Source organism: Catharus ustulatus, chromosome 4 (assembly GCF_009819885.2).
Source record: "Catharus ustulatus isolate bCatUst1 chromosome 4, bCatUst1.pri.v2, whole genome shotgun sequence".
Lineage (NCBI taxonomy): Eukaryota > Metazoa > Chordata > Aves > Passeriformes > Turdidae > Catharus > Catharus ustulatus.
In genome coordinates this window covers 35954700-35978591 of record NC_046224.1, presented here as the reverse complement: position 1 = coordinate 35978591, position 23892 = coordinate 35954700, and the positions used below count along the sequence as shown (strand labels likewise).

At 38.2% G+C, this 23892-nt stretch overlaps 1 protein-coding gene across 8 annotated transcripts in view; it reads left to right on the top strand.

Moving 5' to 3' along the window:
* CADPS2 (calcium dependent secretion activator 2) overlaps positions 1–23892 on the top strand; it is a 292254-nt gene that overhangs the window by 46126 nt on the left and 222236 nt on the right. For all 8 annotated transcript variants that reach the window (XM_033057248.2, XM_033057245.2, XM_033057247.2 and 5 more), the window contains exon 2: positions 14071–14184. In XM_033057248.2, coding sequence (XP_032913139.1) covers positions 14071–14184 — 114 coding nt within the window. The remainder of the gene's footprint in view (positions 1–14070; positions 14185–23892) is intronic.

The window sequence follows — 23892 nt, the reverse complement described above, 5'->3', positions numbered from 1 at the left end:
ATGCAGGGATTTTGTGAAGTGTAAAAACTGTTTCAGAGGCTCCATCCTCTCATTCATATCCTCAGACCGAGTTTTGAACCAATTCTTCCTTCAAAGTTGTTCACTGTGTACATAAAGTCCAAACAGTTTAGTATCCAAGCAGTTACCAAACTCAATTTATGATATTCTTTTTCTAGACTCTGTACCCTTGAATTCTGTTTTCTAATAATAAATAAACAAATGTTTGTTGAATTCTAATAATGTTTCTCACAACTAGATTCCTTATAGCTGTGGTACATTTCCTTGTCTATTTTCTTTAGCTAGCTCCTAATCAGAATTGTAAAACTTCTACAATATGTTTTTAATCTTGATCTGACTTTTTTTTTATACTGCACTGAGTTTAACAAATGCATGTATCCCAAAATACTGTGTCAATCCAGTTCCATTTCAAACCTTAACAAACAGTCTGTGACAAGCTAATTAGGGATATTTGTAACAATTCTAGATTTAGTAATATCTATATCTGAAAAAGTTATTAGATGCTGTGTTGTCCTCTGAACATAGAAATAATCTTTTTTTGGTTAAAATTTGGAAGTGGTAAAAATGGAATATATCTATTGCTGTGTCCTGCAAGTCCAGAAAAAAACCCTGGCACTGGTTTAAGTGATTTAATCTCCAGCAACATTTAAAGAGATGAAAGGAACATGATCACTTGCTGCCTGGTTTCCTGGGTTGAGCTGGGAGTCAGCAAAATATTGTTACTATACCATGATTTCCACTTTTGGGTTACTTTATCAAGTAAAAATCATTCTTCTATTGGAACGCTACTGACAAACTACTGAACTTGGCTCAGACTTGTCTCCCTCACTTAGATCTCTGGGCATCTGTCCCTGCTCCACCCAGGCTGCATCTGATGCTGCTGCATTTTCCTTCTGATCTCTTGTGTTTTATCAAACCTGATTCCACAATGTGCCCTGACAATTATTGCAGTCTAAATCAATACTATAAAACTGTCAAGTTTTCTACCACTCTTCTCTTTCCAGCTGCATTACCACAGTGTATGGCACTTTTATTTCCTAGCAGGGAAGCATGGACTCTTAATAGAAGAAAGAAAAAGTGAGGTTTCACTGGCAGGGGTGTTTTGGCAAAAACCTGTGACCCTTACCAGAAGTCTAAAAAGGAATGTCTTTATAAAAAATTGATCATAGGTAAATCTTCAGATTCACATGTTTTTGTAGTGGAAGAACTTTTGTTTGAAGTAACTTTTTGCCTAACATGATTATTTTGATTGATTTATTGGAGAATGTGTTGAAGCCTTTGTTCTCCATTATTTGACATATGGAGGCTGTACAAAAAGAGGAGATAAATAATACATATGCTGTATGCTGTGCAGAGTAAGAGTGAAGATCGTAGAGGTTATATTACCATTAGATTTTCTTTGTTATCTTTCAAATAAAAAACCCCAAAACTTTCCTGTAGAACGACTTTTAGTAACAATCTTTATTTACTGTTGGGTTGAATATGCATGTATAGAGTAAACAAATCTGCAGTATTGTACTGTAAAACCTCATTGTTTGTTTTGATTCATTGGTTTACTCATTGAAGAGGGAGAAAGTTATCAATACATCAGGCATGGTACAGAGTCACGTTTCCACTGGCAGACACTCAGCTTTTGTTTTCAGTATTCTGTCCTGATTAGTATTCAGAGCATGGAGGAGAATGTGATGCAAGGGAATTGGTTTGCTGTTTTACTGACTGACTCAGCCATTTAACTCTGCTCCCTCAAGGCATCAAAGACTACAATAAAAAAAATACATTTTGCCAATAACTTCCTATGGAAATAAGTGCAGCTTAATAACTTTTTTAATTAGTACTAACATTATTGAAGAGTGGAAAACTCCTTAATTAACCTTGTCTTCTTTTTTTTTTGTTGTTGTTTCCTGTAAGACTGTTACTGATACTGAAAACTTTTGTTAATCTAACCTCTGATTTATAATTGGAGATTAATTTTTTTTCTTTTAATTAAAATTTCAATTGGAAGGTGGTTCCTTCCAGCACTATTTCTTGTGGGAAGCAGAATTTTATATTATTTTATTCCTGCTTATTTTTAAGTAGGATAAGTGATAAGGTTAAGGCTAGACTTCTCCAGACTTTTATGCTCTATTTTCACAGAATTAAATTTATCTCAGTACTGTATTGTGCATTGCAATGTGTCTGATGGTTCCTGATGCTTGTATTGAAGGGCTGATGAGAAATGAGGTACCGAAATGCAACTCTAAAGGACATAAAATCTTCAGTTAAAAATTGTATTGAACATTTAATTAAAAAAACAAATCTAACATAAACTTCTCCATTAATTGATTTAGAAAAATGCATCTGTGTAAAACTGATGATATGACTGAATTATAGCTTAGCTGTCTGTTTTCTTTCCATGGCAAAGAAAGGAGCAGATATTTGCAGTGATGAATAATTATGCCTTTGGAAGGTAGTGGTACCGGGCTTAGGTAGAAATTGAGAAAATAGCTCAAGCATAAGCAGCTTGTGTTGAATGTGGGATTATGCAGGGAGAAGCGAAAATTCTGCCTGGAAGGAGGCCTGAGCTGATCATGATTTCTGTTTCTAGTCCTGGATGAGAATTGCAGTGTTTCTTCATCAGCAGTGAGGGAAGAAAGGAAATGAGTCAAGCATGGACAATGCTGTGAATATCTGATGAGGGGTACTGGACTCCAGTTGGTGCCTGGGCACCGTGGGAGAGATACCAGAGTGATACCAGTCCCTTTCTCCAAGTTAAACCTGAGATGAAGGAAGAAGCAAACAGACCTGTGGGTCATCTGCTTAGATGAGCCTATTGCATGAGATCCACTTGTGCATGAGAGCTGTGATGAATGCAAAGATGAAATCTTTAGTATTCTCTCTGAAGCATCTGTGAGGAAAGATACATAAAGAGAAAATTTACGAAACCTGAAAGGCTGCAAAATTTTGAAAATGGTACAGAAATGGGGAAGACAGAGATACAACACGATTTATATTTGAAAAGAAATAATTGGAAATCTTGATGAAAGCTATTCTGTTAACATCAGTGAATAGCTTATACAATTTATGCACTGTGAATGTGGAGATCTACATGGAGATGTCATGAATTATGTTTCTGCTTCTATTTGATTAATGTAGGTTCAAATGTTAGAAGTATTATTTTTTATAAAAGTACACATTTTTATTCGGGGGGGTGAGGGTTGGTTGTTTTTAAGGGTGATGTTCTGCCTTTCTGCTGGAGCATACTCTGATAGGAGCAGAGGAGAGGGAGCATGGGAAGCAGCATGCTAGAAGCTCTGTGATCACTGAAGCTGGAGGCAGCAGTAAGGAAAGAGGGGAGACATGTGAAGACTCCAGGCTATTGCTAGGAAAGGGATGATTTTGAGAGTGATAAAGAGAAATTTAGGGGCATCAGGGAGCAGTAGGGGCTGGTTGACCTGTAAGGGGACCAAGCTGGGTTGCTGATGGGAGCCAGAGTCATGATTATGTCTGGAGACACTGTTCAAGGTCAGCCTCTGTCCAGTGGTCCTCTGAGAAAGCTGTGGTGATGAGGCAGGTTGAAGACCAAGGCAGGGAAACATGTCAGTGGGTGATTTTCAGGCTGAGGACCAGGGAGGTGGGAGATGAGATGCTGACACAGGCCACGTAGCCACCACAGGGGTCAGAGAAAAGCAACTCCCAAGGTAAGAGTCTCAGGAGCTGTCTGCTGCCCTTTACAACAACTGTGCAATGATCTGTAACTGAGCCTGCACATTATACAGCAGAGAGGACAAACATAGTTATTTTACTTAGAATGTTGAAATACTGCTACTGTCCATTATTCAAGTTCTCTCTTGTGCAAGCACATATGTGCTGCAGACCAAATTAAAGCTCATCAGTTGTGAAAATTGTGGTAGCCTGGGTTGTGCACATCAGGTTGCAGAAAGACTTGGTGAGAAGCAAGGAGCATTTTCAGAAGGGAAGACAGAAATAACACTAGGAATGAAATTTGTAGGTTATAATTAGTAGGTGGTGTGATAGCAAATACTGCGAGTTCATTTCAAATGGTTAAGAAGAGGGAACTATTTAATTAAGTAGAGAAGGAAAATGAATCCAGAATCTTGATTATGAAAGAAAAAAGGCAACAAATGGTTTCTTATTAAAGTATGAAACTGCTTCCTCCCTCCAAAAAGCCCCCACAGGAGCAAGGATGAGATGGGGAAAATGTGCTGATAAAAATAAATATATTCTGAAATGTTTAAACGACATGAATAAATACCATGCAGAGGCAATCACTTATCATAACAAATGCAGCAGTAGAAATAGGGTTAAAAGGCATAAAAAAAGGAGATGGTTCTGAATCACTATCAGGAAAAGCCTGACAATAAAATCTGTTAGCTACTGTTATAAGTTCCTATTTAACCATTATGAGGATCTTGTTGCTTGAAATCTCTGAAACAGAAGGTTTTAGTAATATTCAGGGTGGGAGGGTGTTGAAGTATTCCTCTTTTTAAGGGAATTTTAATAATGTGTCTTCTTGAGGCTCTTAATTGCATAAAGATTACCCGGCAAAATATAGCTTTGGATAGCATTATTGTACCAGTCTCTTGTGTGAAGTCTGACAGATTTATTTTGGGTGTGAAAACTGTACATTTAGATTTATGTACTGTGTTTTCCTTCTACACTTAAATGTTATAGCATACGTTCTGAGACAAGCTCATTTTTCCCAAGGTGAGTGATTTTGCAAGAATTAATGAATTTACCCGTTATTAAATCTGCTTTGGAAAAAAAGATATCTGCAGATGTTTAAGTGCTGATTTAAAATTTTTCCAGACTAGAGTAACACTTTGGCAGTTTTATTTTAAAGGGGACAATGTAGTCATGTATGGTATGTGTATGTACAACCAAAATGAAATGGACTCTGGAATTCTCCATCTTGAGTTTCAAATACATAGTTCAATATGACTAAATAAGTAATTTGGATAGTATGTCTATGTGTTTTGGTATGGAAAGGATTACTTGAGTCCAGTGTACCTCGACATCTGAGAAAATATATTTGATTGTAATGCTCAAGAATTTTATGCTACCTCTGCCTCCCTTTTGGAATGCTTTGGGTTTTTTTAGTTTGAGAATTTCAAACTAAGTGGAGTTGCAATCAGATGTGTTGCTCTCCCCAGTAGTTTCAGCCATGTAAATTAAGCCTTGAGAGCTTTCTGAAAATTGACCAGGATTGTGATCTAGTCTTCTGACTTCCAGATTGTATGCATGTAAATAAATCCTGTTGTGCCTTTTTTCAAATCTCTTCTCTCTGCCAGAATATTTGGTTCAAGGAGATGTTCCTTTACACTTAAGTCTTTGAATGGTGGCGGGTCTCCTACAGATCCTGATAAGTAAGTTAGTAGTGTATTAAGAATTTCCACTTGAGTGTATTTTATTGACTGCCAGTGTTCAATAATCCTGTAGCAATCACAGCTCTTTGATTTAAGAAGAACAAGATTTGTGGGGGGAAATAAATGCCTTCTATTAGATTGGTCTTTATGACTAGGGGAGTTGGGGAAAGAGAGTTTTAAGTATGTGAGATTAAAATCTGTGACAAAAGCAAAAAGTTTCAGAGTTACTTATGTTAGAGAATAGGTAGTGTTTGTGGAAGTTGTACATGGTATTGGCAGGGGATGTGGTAAAACTTTTACTTACTTATTGGACATTTCTCTGGTAGAATCTTATAATGCAACACAAAACTAAACTTTTATGGGTTTGTGAGTGCTGCAATCCTCCAGGTTAATGAAAACAAGTTTCCAGAGAGAGTTCTGGGAGAAGGGGCTGAGAAGTCAGAAAGGAAGGAGCACTTTCATGAGAAGTGCTCTCTTTGCAGTTAAGGAAGAACTGTTACGTGCAGATTGGTTGCCCTGTGCATTTGGTTAGTTTCCAATCCCTGTAGTTTTCATGAGATTATCTGCTGCACTGGTTCTAATTCATATTACATGCTGAGAAATAAATGTATTCAGGGACTTGGATGTGTCTCTCATGGAGGATGTTTATTGTGATGGCTATGCAGATGTTTGTATTTATTGTGCAGATAGTGTCTAGATTTTGTTTGCTATAAATGTGTTCCTGAGGCTCCTAGAAAAGTAGTAGAAGCTCATCTCATGAGGCTGGGAAAGGATTTCAAAGTAGAAATTTTTTCCCTCTGCGTGTTTCCAAGGTAGAAGAGTATATTACAAGTAGAAGTGTACGAGATGAGATGATACCTGGATAGGTAATTCAAAGCTGAAGTCCTCTTTTACAAGCAGCAGTGTCCTTGCCTGACAAAATGGAAGGTCACTTGGGTTAGCACAGTATTTACTTTTTTTATGTGGTCTCTAATGTTAAGGTCTTTGAGGACCCTAGTTCTACCATACCATAGTTAAATTGGGTTGTGTATTGATGTGTAAAGTATATTTGTCCATATGATGTGATGACTTAACTGTTAACGACCTTACAGGCCAGACTTTACCTCTGTTTCCTTAATTTCTTCAGTTTGTTAATTATCAGCAAACCAGCCTAGTGGAAGGTTTGCTTCTCACAGTGCAGGGGTTGGAACTGAGTGATCTTGAAGGTTTCTTCCAGCCTGTCTTCTATGAAAGGCACTGGTAGCTGAGGTTCCCACTGTGGCCACAAAGCACTGTGTATTCCTACAAGGCATGATTTTCATGGTCTCTGCATGAGTCATCATCGTTTTTCTTGGATGGAAGCTTTGTTTGCATAGCTTTCAGGCATGACTGTTCTCCTTGTAACTTTGGCAATCTCAAGGAGGTAAGGCTGCAGTGCCCCTGTGTCCTCTGCATGGGACATGTCCTCAAACAGTGCCTCACAAGGGACAGCTGAACACAGCTACCCTGGCTGTAGAGTTTTGGCAGCCACTCCAGACTGAGAGGAGTTAGGTGAAGTACAGCACAGAGGAAACAAATACAATATTATAAATATAGCTGCTCATTGTCAGCTAACTTCTACAGCAGTTCTCAGGTAGTAGGAGTAGGTACAAAGAAAATGATTGCAACTGTACTGACAACCTCATCTCAGTGGAGATAGCTTTTATTGGGGTGTGATGTTTACTGCCTTTAGGAAAAACACATAGCAGATTCTTTCTTTTCTAGCATGGCATAGTCTGTAAAAGTTTGATTTTTCAACAAGAAAGAAACCTATCATTGCTGTATGTTCTCAGCAGTTAAAGTAATCCTGTATTTAGTTATATATTTTCACTCTTCTGCAAAAAAAAATCAGGAAAGTCAGATTTTTATTTCTTTTTTTTCCCCCACAAAATATTTGTTCCTTTTCATTCTCAAAATACTTATTTTTCTTTTCCTCTCAGGTGCCAGTTTGACCTTGCTGGAATCTGTATCCAATTCTATATTTTGGTGGTCAGCGAGGTACACCTGAATGCCTTCACATAAATCAGGCTTTGCTTTGCTCACTGCTTGGGATTTTTGTGCCATCACCTCTACTCCCTGAAGAAAACCAACCCCCAAATCCTCTGGTCCTTGTGAGATATTTTACAATTCTGCCAAAGAATCTTGAATATGCTCCTCTGGAAGTATTTTAAATTTCAGACTTATTGATGCATAAAATATTTATAACTTGAACACCCTGTAAGTGGAATTGAATGACCATTATGGTACTGATAATGTTTCTGGTTTTTAAACAAGCCAATGAAAGTTAAATGCAATATTGTGCTTTTTAGATTATAAAGAATGATAAATGTGTTTGGTAAATGAACTGGCTGATTTTGGTAATCTAATATTTGATGCCATAAGGCACTGAATTGTTACACTAGGATTATGTACTCAGTGTAGTGTGCATGGAGTGACAGCAAACAGAATCCTTACAGACACTGTTTTACTTGGAATTACTTCAACTTTAAGAAAATCAAAGAACAGCCGAGGTTGCTAAGTGACAGCAAAATATTTATCCTTTTTTTAGAAAATCAAACTGGTTTATGCAATGAATAGTAGGGGACAGCATATATTGTGTGCCACCCACATGCTGTATAGGACCATTATTGCACATAATTAAGACCTGCATAATTCAGCACAGTAACCACAGCTATCACCTCTGTCTTAGTACTGATATTTTCTAATGCTGTTTATTTAGTCTTCTTCCCCAGAAGAAAATCTGTCAAGTAATCCATTATAAATGAATACTCTCTATCTCTGCTGTGAAATACAAGTATTATTCTTTTGTAGGCAGATACTGGAAGAGGAGGCAAGATGGGAGAGAGGGAGAGGAAACAGAGCAAGAATCACTGTTTATAACTGGCTATTTGCTTTGCAGGCTTATTCTCATCCCAATGTGAGATGAAGTACACTAAGAGGCAATGATGTGGCACAAGTGTTACATTTTTCTGGAAAGAGAGGATAATGATGGGTTCAGCCTAAAGCTCCATGCCTTGTTCTTGGTTCTCACAGAGGAGCTGTGTGTGGCTTTTCAGTCTTACTCTGTGGATAAAGCCCTCCCCACCAGCACAGAGAGTGGTGGGAAGCTCTAATTACAGCAGAGTGGTGAAGGCTTGGGTGGCTCTTGAATCTCATTCAGCAACAGAGTGAGAGATTTTTCAAGTGTTGTTAGATGCAGTCCTGCCATTCAAATGCTAAGGCTGATTTGGGGAGACTGCTGGATTGCATCCCAGCCGAATTGGGAGAACCTGAAGAGGACAGGCTGGGAAGGAGTCACTGAGCTCAACATCCTTCAGAACTGTGGCAGTGGGATGAGTTAGTCCTTGACAGAATTTTGACTTTTTTTTCTTTTCTTTTCTTTTTGTTTTTGCCTTGACAAAGAGATTGCCAGACAAGAAACAGTTATGTTCAAAGATATGTGTGAGAAGTTGACTGGAAAAAAATTTATTTGTACCTTCAGTTCTCTTAATTCAGGAGATTAAAATTTATCTCCTGACTGAATCAGAAGAGAGGGACAGCTGTTAGAGGGAACCCTCAAATCAGGCTCTTTTCCACTCTGCTCTCAAAAATTACAGCTTTGACTAAAGTTTATCAAAACCAACTGCTGCTATCAAAGACATTGTACAAAATGGCATAATTTTGATATAAAAGTGTTGAGGAACTTAGGTTTGGTGCTACAGAGAATACACATTGCAGCACTGAGGGTTCAGGAGGTGGCTCTTTGGTTGGCTCCTCCCTACTCCTGTGTTTTTGCAGTCTGTGTAAGAAATATTTTCTCTTGCTCTGTCTGTAGTTGCAGCCATCACCTCCTGCTATTTCCCTGAAATACCCATATGCTCTGACAAGGGCAGTTGCACACTGCGGTGTGGGAGGAGAGAAGACGCTGCGCTGTTGCTCGTGCTGAAGTCGCTGATGTTCGCGGGGCTCGCGTCCCGGAGCGGGGAGAGCGGCGCTGCAGCTGCGGGGTGCGGGATGGCCGCAAGGGGGCGATGGCGGCGAGCGGGGCCGGCTCCCGCTCTCGGCGTTCCCGGCCCGGCGTTCCCGGCCCGGCGTTCCCGGCCCGGCGTTCCCGGCCCGGCGTTCCCGTGCCGACTCCCGCTCCCGGCGTTCCCGGCCCGGCGTTCCCGTGCCGACTCCCGCTCCGGGTGTTCCCGGCCCGGCTTTCCCGTGCCGACTCCCGCTCCCGGCGTTCCCGGCCCGGCGTTCCCGTGCCGGCGTTCCCGTGCCGAATCCAGGCTCCTGGCGTTCCCGTGCCGGCTTCCCGAGCCGGTGTTCCCGACTCCCGGCGTTCCCGACTCCCAGTGTTCCCGTACCAGCGTTCCCATACCGGTGTTCCCGTGCCAGCATTCTTGACTCATGGCGTTCTCGTGCCGTCATTCCTGTGCCAGCATCATTCCTGTGCCGGCGTTCTCGGACTAGCGTTCCCGTACCGGCGTTCCCGTGCCGGCATTCTCGACTCATGGCGTTCCCGTGCCAGCATTCCCATACTGGCGTTTCCATACTGGTGTTCCCGTGCCAGCATTCCCATGACAGTGCTCCCAACTCCCAGCGTTTCCATACCGGCGTTCCCAATTCCCGGCGTTCCCGTACCGGCGTTCCTATGCTGGCGTTCCTTTGTTTGAATCTATTAAGGAAGCAAAACTTATGACATTGGAATAACTCCCTAAACTTTGAGATCTATTTGAAATGCAACTTCTTGTAAAAACAGGAATTTAGGTCTGTGTAAAGTCCATTTATTGAAATTGTTTAAAGGTATGAGTGGAGCTAAACCAGAAGTGCCTCTAGGTTTTCATACCCAGCTTTCACTTTAAAAGGAAAAAAGCAAATCTTTAAATTAATGCTCAGAGAGGAATAGATCTGGGTATTTGACTTCTTTGAAATGTTAAAATGCAAGGTGAGAAAGTTTTTTAGTAGTTAAGTGCTTCAGGCTCTTTCATGCTTTATATCACTCTGGTTAAATTGCTACTGCAACTTGAAAAAGTTATTCTTAATTTAATTAAATAGCTCTTTGAGAAGTTTACTCTGTCTTAAATATTTTCATTATTTGATGGCTTACTAAGGTTAGCAAATGTAAAGTGAAAAAAAAATTTACCTAGGATGGAAAAAATGACACAGGGATGGAAAGGAAGAAAAGTTTTTATCTGTTGTGTGACTGCAATAAAGAAAAAAAAACCAAATCTGAGAGCAGTTAATCTTGTTTTCCCTTAAATTTGTCTTTACTTATCTTCAGTCATTTTGCAGAATGCAATCAAATCTGATATTCTGAGTCACTGGAATTTAGTTACAGTATACATTCTCCCATGAAGCAGCAGCAGTTGTTTATGAAGTATCACATGGAGTTATGACAACAGATTCTATACCACCGAGAATGTGAAATCCAAAGAAGCAATACAAAACTGAAGCAGGTTAATGGGAAGAATCAATGAGGCTTTGCTGTATATTTTCGGTGATATTCTGACTTTAGTTTACATTTGGGGTATGTATAGTAATGTGAGGCTTTCTTAAATTTAAGTTTCCAATTTGTGATTCTTCCTACTAAAATTAAAATGTGGAAACAGACACACTGACAGTGAAGATGAGAGTGGACTGGAAGCAAAGACTGTTTGTGTATGGATCTTGGAGAGAGAAGGAAAGGGCTGGTGTGAAAGGGCTGGAGGTGCTCCTGCAAAGGACTCTGAGTTCCATTATGGGAACTCCTACCAGAGAGATCTGCCCAGGCTTACTGCCCTTAAGTTTAAACACTTCTCTTGGAATTCTGGTTGTACATAATGTATTTTCTTGTTCCATGTTGACCAGCTTCAAAGACAGCTCAGACTTTGACAGGCTGAGCTGCTTGGCAGTATCTGAGAGCTAATGTCCTGTACAAACACCTGTTTCTCTGCTTTTGCTACTACAGCATCCCAATGCAAATAGTCCTTCTTTTTCCCTCCACATTTCCAAGCTATTACTTTTACTGTTAGCTTTGTTTCATTTTTAAGCACTTCAAAGTGAAGTGTGTTAATGAATTCATTAAAAATGACCAACGTAAAAAAAAGCGATGAGTGGGAATTCACTGTACACTCAATATTCTGACAAGTAAAAAAACTCAGAGGAGCTGTATGCTGCAGCAGACTACTATAAATTATTCTGTATCTTGACAGTTAACTGCGGCTCTATATATGACGGTACTTGGGACATGTAAATAGACTTCAGATAATCCTTAGTGCAAGTTGTAATTTTTTGTATTTTCCACTGGAAATACTATTATTTTTTTAGCTTTGCAGGTGAACTTTATTCTGTACAGACAGATTTTGCTTTATTTTGCTTTATTTATTACTTTGAAATAAAAGTAATTTAAGAAATATACAATAATCCTAAAATGCCACTCAACCCTAAGAAGTTCTTACTACCTAAAGTAGTGAATATGAAAGCCATATATAAATATTTTAAAGGCATTTCAGTTTGCTGAACTATGATGGCTAGAAATGAGAAAGTCAGAATTAAATTTATATTTCATTGCCTTATTCATAATGGTTTTTTTTGGTATGTGGGTAATGGAGAAGCAAATCACCTAAAGAATGAAGTCTGCAAGCATGAAAACACAATTTCATAATTGCCTTGGCAGGAAGCCTGCATGTTCTTGTAGCAGAGCTTTGAATATTCCATGGGATGAAGGAGCTGCTGGCTCAGCGGAGGGGCACTGTCCGTGTGAATGCTTGTCTCTTTTCTGAGTCCCCCAAAAGAACGTGTGTGCTGGAGAAAATCCCTCAAACCATCCATAATGATTTGCATTTTCTGGTATCTCAACTTGTCTGAAATATTTAGAAAATGAGAGAAGAATACGGGGAATCAAATCAGTGGAATGAGGTTTGATTTCTGTTAGAAAGAGCTATCAAATGTGAAGATTGCAAGGAGTGGGTGTTTGGCAGGCAGGTGGATAGGTGCCGTTTTGGATGGATGTGCAGACACAATAGGAATACTTCTCCTGTTGATTTTTAATTAGCAGTAGTACAGGGTGGGGTATCAGTGTCAGGCTGCTGCTCTCAGGAGTTCATGCAGGAAATTTGTCCAAGTCACAGCAAACTCTGTTGAAGTTTGCTTGCCTCTACAGGAGGCCTTTTTTTCCATAGGGATCTCCTGGGGCTTGTTCTGTATCGTTAATTGTTCTGTTAAGATGAGGAACAGAATTATCATGTGTTTTTAACTAGCTTGGATTTTTTTTCAAAGGCATGGTTTTTTGGCTTTGCATCACTACTGCTTACATTTCATTATTTTTTGGAGGATTTCTGATACCTAGTATATATATGGCATCTATACTATTGTTTCCTGTCAAAGTAAAGCAACTTTCAGGTTTGCAATCAATTTGGAGAGTTTTGCAGAAAATTGTTGATTTTTTTCAAAGAAGCACATCAATTTGCAAACTTTGTGTGGGATGAAAATCTTCCTGTGATATTAAGAAAATAGAAGTTATGCATGGTAGGCCCATTATCAGGATAGCAGAGATTTTCCTAATTTAATAACAGTGTTGTAGCTTAAATTACTTCAAATTACTCAAAATTACTTCATTACTTAGACCTGAAAGCCTAAGGCCATAGTATTAACTGTAGATGCCAAAAAAATATTCAATAAGAAATTATTAAGCCAAAGGGGGCTGTGTTATTTGCTGCAGGTTAGCCATTACAAATATCACTTTCTGCCCTCTGGAAAAATATTTACATTTTCTGGCTATATGTTTATTTGTTTATTTGTTTTACTTAAGCAAAATACAGGAGGGATGAAAATACCTTTCTGTCAGTTGTGTTTGAAATTTTTTTTAGTGCTCAATTTAAAGTTCAAGAATATGATGTGATAATCAAACTTCTCATGGATCTGATAAGGAGAAATATCCTACTAGAAATAATTCAAGAGCTGATAGAAACCTTGGCAAAAGACCTGTGTCTGTATCACTGGAGAGCTTCCAAACTTTGTTTTTTTCCCTTAAAATCAAACTTTTATAAAAGTGGGTTGATTACAAGGTTTAATTGTGTAATGTGCTCTTCTAGGGGTTTGTTTTCAAAATGCACTCAACTTTCATATGAAGTCCACCAAATGTTATTGAGTGTCAATCTTGGAACCTTTGTTTGCTCCTCCCTAAGATCTAATTATTTCATGTCATTCATAGTGTTGTAGCATCAGTAACTCCATTTTCTTCTCAGTGCACAATTGTTGAAATATTCCAATGGTAGTGCCTGATTTACTCCAAAAAATGGGGGCATCTCAGTTGTTTATGTTCAGTTATTTGAAGGCTGAAATGAAAATTATGTATTTGAAGACAAGCTAAGTTTTATTAACTGCTGCCGCTGCCATGGAGAAGATCAGCCATTATATCCAGCATAAGCATATAAAATACTGCGCAGAAGTATGCATGCAGACCTACCTCTGGAATCCCTAGGGCACCAGGGAAAGAGCAGAAGTTTCCTTGTGTGCTGCCTGTGTGCACATCTGGCTGGCACAGTGTGGCTTGTCCAGCTGGGACTCCAGAGAGCTGCCGCTCACAGGGAGCCCGGTGGCCAGGGAGCCTCTGTCTTTTTGTTCACAGGTTCCAGGTGTGTGCAGTGCTGTGTATTTTTACTTGGAGACTAACTGCATTTATTTTTGCTCTCTCCCCTCTCCTTGTTTTTTTCTTGCACAGCTCAACAAGCAGCAGCTGCAGGTACTGAAGGAACGTTTCCAGGCCTTTTTGAACGGGGAGACGCAAATTGTAGCAGATGAAGCATTTTGCAATGCTGTGAGAAGTTACTATGAGGTGAGCTCTGTGCTTTCTTCTCTGTATTATGTTCATAGTATGCCTTTTAATGCAGGTGCAAGGAAAGTAATTTTAAGTTTCAAAGGCTGTGAATTTCCAAACCTTCTAGAAACAATTTCCTCCTAAACCAGCTTTGCTATTTTAAAGGTTGAAATCTACTGCCTGAGCACAAGAGAGAAACTGAACTGGAAAATATTCACCCTTTTTTAAGAAGGGGAAAAAAAATTAAAAGAGAAGATAAAACGAAAAACCCCTGGTGCTAAAAATCTTCCTGGCAGCACTTGATATAACTAGGCACTGCTATCTTTATCTCCATATGTCCAAGGTAGCTCTTTTAATCAGCACTTTGGAAGTTACCACCCTGAGAAATATGTCTTCAGATTTAGTTACCCTGCAGAAGGTTTTGGGGAGGACCTGCCTGTTCCCTTCCAAAGGAACAGAAGTTTTCCCTGCAGACAGGCCAGCTGTCACAGTCTGCTGTGACCTCTAGGCATGTTCAGTGCCTGCAGCCCCAGTGCAGATCTGTAGGTGGAGTTTTAATTTCCTAAGGTCCAGTTCCAAACCAGGGGACAGTTCCCTGTCTGTCAGCAGCCTAGGACTGGGGAATTAACTTGTTAAACTTAGTAAATGATACTGCGTTTTCATTTTGCTTCCTCTAACTTCTGACCTGCGCAATGAATTGAAAACTGGATGTTAACTTCTATGCCTTATGAGAGGTCTTCCTTCATATTTCACCCTACCAAATTTTTTTTTTCAAAATTAGCTTTATTTTTGGTATATTATTTCTTCATTTTACCTGTTATTCTTTGGTAGTGAACAACTTTTTCCTCAAGCAGAAAAAGATGTGATTTATGTCCTACTTTGGTTTTATCTACAAAAGATTACATTGCACAACAAAAATGGTGATAGGTCTGCAGGTGAAGCTAGAATACGAACATTCTCAAGGTACTATTTTAGGTGTGTGAGAACACAGCAGAAGTGGTTAGAAAGTAATCCATTTTTCTGTATAGGCAATGAAGAAGTTAATGCTGGGAGGAAGGACAGTTTGGAAGGTGGTGCAGGGCAAGGCTGAGCCCAGTTAGTGGCCCAGCAATAGGTTTCAGAGTAGGGGGATGTCTCAAGGTGCTGAACTTGGGGTAGAACTGAAAAGGACTTAAAGGTTATAGTTCATTCTTTAGCACACTGTGTAAAAAGCTTGATGTGTTAAAGGAAGTGGTCTGCTCTTTGGAAAGGATGTGATAGTGAATTAAAATTATTTTAAAATGTCTAAACAGCAACTGTTCTGTTAAGATTTACTTCATGCATTTTTGGATGAAATTTTTAGAGGCGTTAACTGTTTTTTAGCTTATCTGCTCTTGCAGTGAAAGGCTGTGCATAATAATCTAAGCTAGCCTTATAAAAGGAAAGGCTGAAATTTTACAGCTATTTTCAGACATTCACCATTTTCAATCAAGTGCACAAGTATTCTGGGTGCCCAGTTTCAAACACAGAATTCCAAAACTCTCAGTGTTACTGTAATAAGGATATAATGACTCCAAGAGCCTCATCCTGTGTTAATGTACCTTGAGCTGATATAGCAGCTGTAATTTTAGTCTTTTTTTGTTTGTTTATCCCAGCCTCTCACTTCCATTTTACATTGTTTCCACAGAGATCCTTCCAGATTTGCACAGCCCTTTCCAGTTGTGCAGTTTGAGTTAGCATTTGCTTGTCATTTTAATGTCTTTTCAGAGCTGTAGTAGATAGTTACCAGTAGATTTAAGGACCAGTGCACTGGTGGAATCCAGATGGAGACTTAGTTCAACTACTGCTCCTCTTAAATGCATTTTAATAAAATTTTATGCATCTGATCACATATTCTCATAGTTACTTTTATGTGTCTCTTGTGCCTTTTCCTTTTCTTTGCTCCCCATTGGTTGAAAATATTAGTCTCTATTACTTCATGGTGTGTTCTGTTGATACTGGGATTTGATGCTTTTTCCTCTCTGTCTACCACATAAGGTCCATTACATCTTCCATGTGGTGATGTTTGTTAGTAATTTGAATTATGGACATCTTCCTTGTTTCTGTCATACAGCATCTTACAAAAGTCCATGTTAATTTCCTTATACTTTAGTTGCTCATCTACAGTGCAATTATACCTAACAGGGTAAGAAAGAAATATGTGGTTTACTCAGTAATTATTTTATTCTGAGAATTGAATATTCTGAAATTTATTCTGATGAAACTTGCCTTTAATCCTATGCAGTAGTCATGTTTTGAGAGTTATTATAATATTGTTTGCAAATCCAGGGTGTTTTCATTACTGTAGTTGATTTTGTACTTTAACTTTGAATGTGAAAGAGAAAATCTGTTTTGGGGATGTGGCATAAATTCTGTATCAGTAGTTGCAGGTGTTTTCAGTGTAATCTGTAATTAATGAGTTTGTTCAGACCATGTTATCTTAAGAATCCTAAGAGAAACCTCCAAGGATTTAGGAATTTATTATTGCTCAGTCTTTGATTTGCTTTTTTATAAATATTAGCAGGAAAAGCAATCTATTTGCTAAATAAATAAACATGAATTTCTGCATTCGTTTCACTAGGCTGTAGGTCATGCTCTTGTGTCAGAACCACTTTGTGAAGTTTACACCAGTCAAGTTTTTGCCTTATTTCTGCCACTATGTCTTTTCCAATGTTGCTGTGGTTTTTAAGACTGTCTATGAATAATCTGGCATCGATTTTCATTTATCTTAAAAATGTAGTAGAAAAAAGAATTATATTCATAGGAAAAGTTACATAAATTCTTCCTTAGCTCTGGAGAAAAGGTTATTTTCATGTTCTGTGTAATCTCCCCCTCAAATCCCACCACACTTTCTTAAAGTCTCACTGAAATTTAGCATGTTTCATTTTTGTATGCATGAAAGTATGATTATCTTGTTTTCCTCTTCAACCTTTCTTTAGAGAAGGTATGGAAATGTCTACTCTTTCTGAAATCATTCTCTCAGAATTAACATAGGATTATATTTTTTTGTGTGTGGAAAATTCCATTACAGACATTGAGCCAGATTCTAATCAGTAGAACATCAGACGCTGGTGCTGCTTTTCAGATAAAGAGAAAAATTCAATCATATGGCAATTTTTATGAATAATTATATTGGACACACTGCTAAGTATAAAATTAAGTGAGAAAGTGACTATGAAATAAAGTCTTTTTTTGCTTAATTCAACCCTGTATTTTAAAAACTTGTTTGTGAAATAGTAGATAATCTTTCATTCATCAATTCCTGCGTGCTCTTTCACTGAGGTTGGAAAATGCTGTTTTGCAGAGCCCTGAGAGGTTTGTTCACCGCCTTTAATATACTTACTTTGAATGGTTATGCATATACCTTGGGCTAAACTCACAGTGCTAATCCTTTAGTCTTGAATGTATGCAGTCTTAGGTATCAGTAAAATGGGTGCAAAGAACTGTAATGAATGTTTGAAACACTGTGAAAACTTTTTCAATACTGTAACGATTGCAAGTTTTCCGGTTTTCAACTCTGCTTAAAGCAATGTGAAACTGCAAGAAGTGCTCCATACTGGTGTTTTTCCTGTTTTTCTTGCTGCTCCATTTTAAATATGTGGTTCTAAGCCATGATTACTTCATGCTGCTTAAATCTGAATGTTAAATGCAGGATCTGTAACACTTAGTACTGTGGGGTGTTTTGAGAATTTAAAATCTGACTTTGTTCAACTGTATCAGTTTGCCTGTGATAAAAATATCATATTTAACTTACTTTCTGTTTAAATTGAGGGGATTTGTGTACACAAACTTAGGTGTTAGTTTGGCACTACCAGGCTGCAAACAAATGAACTAAAAATAGAAAACAAAGAAAATAAAAAATAAGAAAGAGAAGAGGACTCATGTCATGGAATGATTTGAGGGGGAAGGGACTCTAAAGGTCATGTAGTCCAGTCTGCCTGCCACAAGCAAGGACAGCTTTCACTAGATAAGTTACTCATGGTCTCATCCAACCTGACTTTGAGGACTTCCAGGAATTGGACATCTACAAATTCTCTGGACAATCTGTTCCTGTATTTCACCACCCTCATTATAAAAATTTCTTCCTTACATACAGCCCAAATCTACCCTTAAGAGCTTTCTAAATGGTGAAATAAAGCATTTCCCTTCCTTCATACCTGTGTGCACAGGTGGCACCTTTCAGCTTCTGCAGTAAGTAGGCCAAGTGTCCTACAATAACAACCTCCTTTGGTATCAAATCCTGAACTGCTAATGCAAGCCCTTGCACTTACCTTTAGAAAAGGATGAATTGTGTTCATTGGTGCTTTTTTATATTAAGACCTTAAATGCTGTGTTGCTCTGTAAAAATAGTTGAGGTATTTCTGTAAGGAAAGGAGTGGAACAATCTATTTCTGCCTGTGATTATGGAAAATTTGGTTGAAATTTTTTTGCATATGGATGTGAGGGCAGAAGGTTCTCACTGATGAAATGAGAAAAAGGACCTAGCTTTTTGGACTAAGTTGTGCTTTGGTTGCTTTTACAATTTAATTTGTACTATCAGCTATTTTAGGCACACCATATACGCACAAATAATGAGGCAACAAAAGGCATAGTTGATCCTGATTAATGTTTCAGAGATGAAGATGACACCTAAAGAAACTAAAAAGCATTCATTAGAATCAAAACATTGTACACACAAAATAAATAGTAATTAGATGTTGGGACATTCTGGTTTTATATTATTCAGATAAAATAATTGAATCAGTAGATTAACAATTAATTTAATTACATTAGGCTGCTAAGTGTAGAAGATAACAGTTTCAGAGCATAAATTCACTGGTTTCTGCTTTCATTTTTTAAAAAGTCGTAATTGGCATATGCATGTATTTAAGGATATAGGTTTTTTGCTCTGTTCCCTGAGTACTACACCAGCATGGGATTTATGGTTGGTACAGTCTCATTTGGAGAAGCTGTTTCAAAGGGATGGGTTTTTTTATATTAACTTTAGGATAATCTTGTGTTTTGCCTTGTGAGGATGCCTTTTGACACCAGATACATTTGTAATTGGAACCTATTAGCCCTCCCACAGTTTCCTTCCAGTTGCTTGAAATCATTGTCAGACTTGAGGTCAGTGTAACAATATTATGTGGGCTCTGTTATTTTAGATGTCTGGTGTAGGCCAGTTCTTTGAAAAGCTTCATAAAAATTTTAGGGTACCCCCAGGAAGGATGCACAACACAAATTTATTTAGGTCATCCATTTTGTTGAAGAAGCACTAATGCCTTCAGTGTTTTGGATCAGCAACCACTATTTGGCGTGTAATGGAGATTATCTCACTGTTAGCAATCTAATTATTTTTCTGAAAGAAGTGAAGGGGGAGATAAGATACAACAAATTAAAACATGCTTTACATGATCTCAACCTCTTCCATGCTAAGGAGAGACCCAATAGAGTGGAACTGCAGGGTTTGTGATGTGCGGCTTTCTCCTGAGAGTGCTGTTGTGTTGCTGTTGCATGGAAAGTGTATTGGTGCTGAAATCCATGGTCTCTTGCTTTACACATAGCTACGTGTAACTATTCTTTGCCTTTTCAGCCTGGAACTCCCTTTTCACTCTCACATGCATGGTATCAGAAAGGATGTACATCTGCACAGAAACATACAGCTACTGTAGAAATTGTGTTTGCCCAGTCTCTCTGGCCACTGATATGTGTGGATGGCCTCTATTCATTTGAGGATGCCTTAAGGTTTCTGTATTAGCATGGTTGTAATAGCTTGTAAAAGACCTGTATTTCAAACTTTTAAATGAGGTAGGTGGTTGATGGGTAGAGTTTAGTGCATTACTTATACCAATCCTTCGATTTGGATGTGCTAATAGGAAGATATAAAAGAATGGCTCATTAAATGTAGATTAAAATTTTTTCCAGCAATGGTATCCTTTTATGTTCATTTGGTGTGTTGTTGTCCCAGGCAAAGAAGGATGCCTTGTAGGTCTGACATTACATTGCAGAGGTAATTAGTGTTGGGTAGTGAGGTATGTCTGTACTCTAGTAAGCATTATATGATGTTAGCTACTGTTTATTAGATAAATTCTGAATGTCTGTTAATCTGAACAAACCAATTAGAAAACCAGCAATGGCCCACACTGTTACACAACAGTGAATTTGGTCTGCTTTGCTTAATTGTTTTTTCCTTAATCTCAGTGCTGTTTTACTCAGTCTCAGAGGAAAACAAAATTTGTCTGCACCTTGGGTTTGCAATTAACAGCATGTTGCACTGAGACATAGACTGTACATGCTTTTGTTGATGCTGTCTTCTGGGCAACTAAAGGCAGTGGCGATGTTTTTCAGCTACCCTGATATTAGTAAAAAATATGACAGTTGAACATCCCATCTGCCTAAAATCTTGCAGGAGATACTAACATTTTATTCTGCTTTTTTTTTACATCTGAAAATCATTATGTGGAAGGATTCTTCTTTCACTTCATGATGAAAGGATGATAACTCTTGATCTTTTTAAGTCATCCTTCCTGCTACCTTTTCCAGGTCTCAGCACAGAGCCCTTAAAGTCCTCTATGTGGAAATGATATCACAAAATATTTCATTAAGAGTTATGTTAATGCCAGTGCATTTTATTTTGTGCCTTAGTATCGTGACATCTGTGTGCTCCATTCGGCAATATCTCAGGGAGTCTCCAAATCAGTGCAGAGCAACAGGACAGTTTTTTTCTCCTTTTAGCAGTCAAGCAGATATTCAGCTATGGCTGAATTGCTCACTCTCTCTGTGACCAGAGAGAGGTGTTTAGTTTCACCTTAATAGTACACATAAGTATCTCAATACAAGTGAAAATTCTTACAAGATGCTTATGGGCCATTTGAGCCAAAGCTAGTCCAATCAGGGTCTCTCTGTCTCCTGACTCTTTAGGTTCTAGAATTTTCTCAATTAATTTCTTTAGGCTTCAAGTTTTGATTGGCAATCCACTGTAGAAAGTTGCTGTATTCATCTAATTAATTATTTCACTAAATTGCAAAAAACTACTATGTAATTGATTTCATGATCTTAAACACACAAAAAACCCCTAAAACCCACATGAAAAACCCCAAACCAAAGCAATCGACCAACCGAGCACCCAAAACCCAACTCATTCAACAAAAAAGCAGTAAAGGAGAAAACCTCTCATTTTCATGCACCATCAGATTGAATTTTTAGGACTGATATTTACTCAGTGTATTATTTTGTTTACTCTCCGATTTCTAGATGGTGGGATAAATACCTTTTGTTTGGATGCTTAATTGACCTCTCAGTCACTATTTTACTTTGTGTTAGAAAACTTTACCTGTCTAATCCTTGGAGATGTGCGACTTCTCAAAATCTTTTAAACTTAGAAGTAATGTCTTGAAAAAGTGCCATTAATGGTGAATTCTTAATCTCTAAGCAAACCAAGCTAGAGGAAGGCATGGCAATAAGGGCTCAAAAAAGTTAGCAAATACATGGCTGAAATACACAAATCAGTAAATAACAAGTGAGGTTTTAAATCCTCACTGATCTCTCTCGACTCTATTTCAAATCTTTCCTGGTAGTAATTTCAAAAGCCAACAGCAAATTCTTATATCCGGAGAAATGTAAGGACACAACACAGACAGTAATCATGTAAATATTTTCTGATTGTTTTTTTCTCAAGTTTTGCTTAATTTACATTTCCCACCATGGGGTATTTCGGAAAAGCTCCATGGGGAAACAAGATTCTTCTCAAGCTTTTATTTCCTAAAGTTCTGCAGAGATGGCTTTTTCTATTTCATGTTGTCTTAAAAAAGCTATACTCCTTACTGAGCAAGCAAGAGGGTTCTTCAAAGTTAAATGAAGGCATTAAGTTTCTATCCACCAAGATTCTCAACAAGAAACTACATTATCTTAAACAGAGCATACTAGGAGAAACAGATTACTGAGTCTGTTCCAGTTACTGAATGCTTTCTTCAAGCATTGCTAGTGAACAGTAACTACCTCATTAAGGAAACTTTCTTTCCACTTGGCCTTGCCATTAAACCATTTCTCCTAATTTCCTCATTCGGATTTTCCTATTAACTTAAGGTCATTGCATTAATTTAAGGTCATTGCCTAGCTTGGTCTGTTTTAAATGTGAAGTTACAATCCCTTCTTTTATTGAATTATCCTTTTATATAAATGTGTCTGTCTGGTGCCTCCTTAGCAGAACAAAAATACTGAGCAAATTACATATTCTTAATCTGTAGTATATAATTTTATATCAGGCATTTATTATGGCCCCTCTTTGGACCTTTCACTTTCTTATTTCTTGGGGTTGCAAACAAATCCAGATCCTGGTGTGGTTCTGGTACTTTTTACTGTTTTATATTTTACTCTGTAATTCCTCTCACCCATGTAGTGATGGTCCTTACAGAAGTGAGTGAACAGAAAGGATTTAAATTTTAAAAATAGCGTAAAGGAAGAAGAATATGTCTGCAGGTGTTTTGAGCACGTGTTTAGAGCAGCTGTTCCTTGAGCTACCCTGTCCATACCTCAGTTAGCTTGTCCAGAAGTGGCTTCTCTCTGTCTGCTTGCCACCATGTGGTCACAGAGATGTGCTCCAGCGTTCAGAGCCAAATCCCTCACAGCCTGATTGCTTGCATAGTTGCCAGTGACTGGCAAGATGATTAAAGACCATGTTGCTGGTTGGTTGGGTTTTTTTTTCTTTTTTTTGTTATGAAATAGTCAAAAGATGCAGTTCTGCATCTGTACTTAGAGATCCATATGGTCCTAGATGTGCATATGATTTGATTTCTCTTTGTGCTTCCTGAATATCTTAAGGACTGATGCCAAAGTAACTGCTGAGATGCTCACCATGCTACTACCCAGCTACTGCCCAGCTAGAAAGCTGCAACTGGGTGCATGGAACTTAGGAGCATCATAACATCACTTTCACCATTTCCCCTCAGCTTCAATGTCAGCATGCTGGTTCGCAGCCCAGCATGAGAAAATGAATAATCTCCTGGGGATGAGACTTTGATACTTTTGTTATGTTTAAGTTTTCCATTCTTGGTGTACTTTTTGTAAACTAGGAAAGGTTTTCCTTTGAGAGCAGCAGGCATCCTTTGTTTCCTTTTGTTTGTGTCTCTGCAATTTTTGCTGTGATAAATATGCTTTGTGAATAATATGTTTTTCTACTCCTTGCGTGTGAGGTAGTCCTGAAGCAGAGCCTTCTAGGTCTAAGAGTAAAAAGTGTATTAATCAGAGGTGAAGTTTCAATTTCAAGGAAATCCAAGCTTTTCTCAAATCTTTATTCCTGATCAGCATAAGATTAGACACAAATAAACACTTATGCCTCCTTTTACAGTCTATTCACTTGCAAGTCTTCTGCAATCTTTCTTTGAACATTAACAATAAAAGTAGTTCACCTTTGTCATTTTATATATTAAATTACAGCTTGATTTATTTGGTCTTTCTCTTTTGGTTTATTTGTTCTCCTTGGTTTGTTTATGCCCAGACAATCTGGAATGCTCTGGCAGAAATCTGTGGACAAATTACAAGTCAGTATCCTAAAACTATCCCTTCACTGTTTTACTGGTTGTCTCTGAATGCAATTCAGTTTTTAATGCTTTCAAGAGTGTTATCTTTATAAGTAGTTAAATTACATGGACGCAAAAGGAAACAAAGCAAATCTAAATGTCTAGTTCTGTACTTTTTTTGCAGTGTTGTAATGAGCTGTGACACATGCAA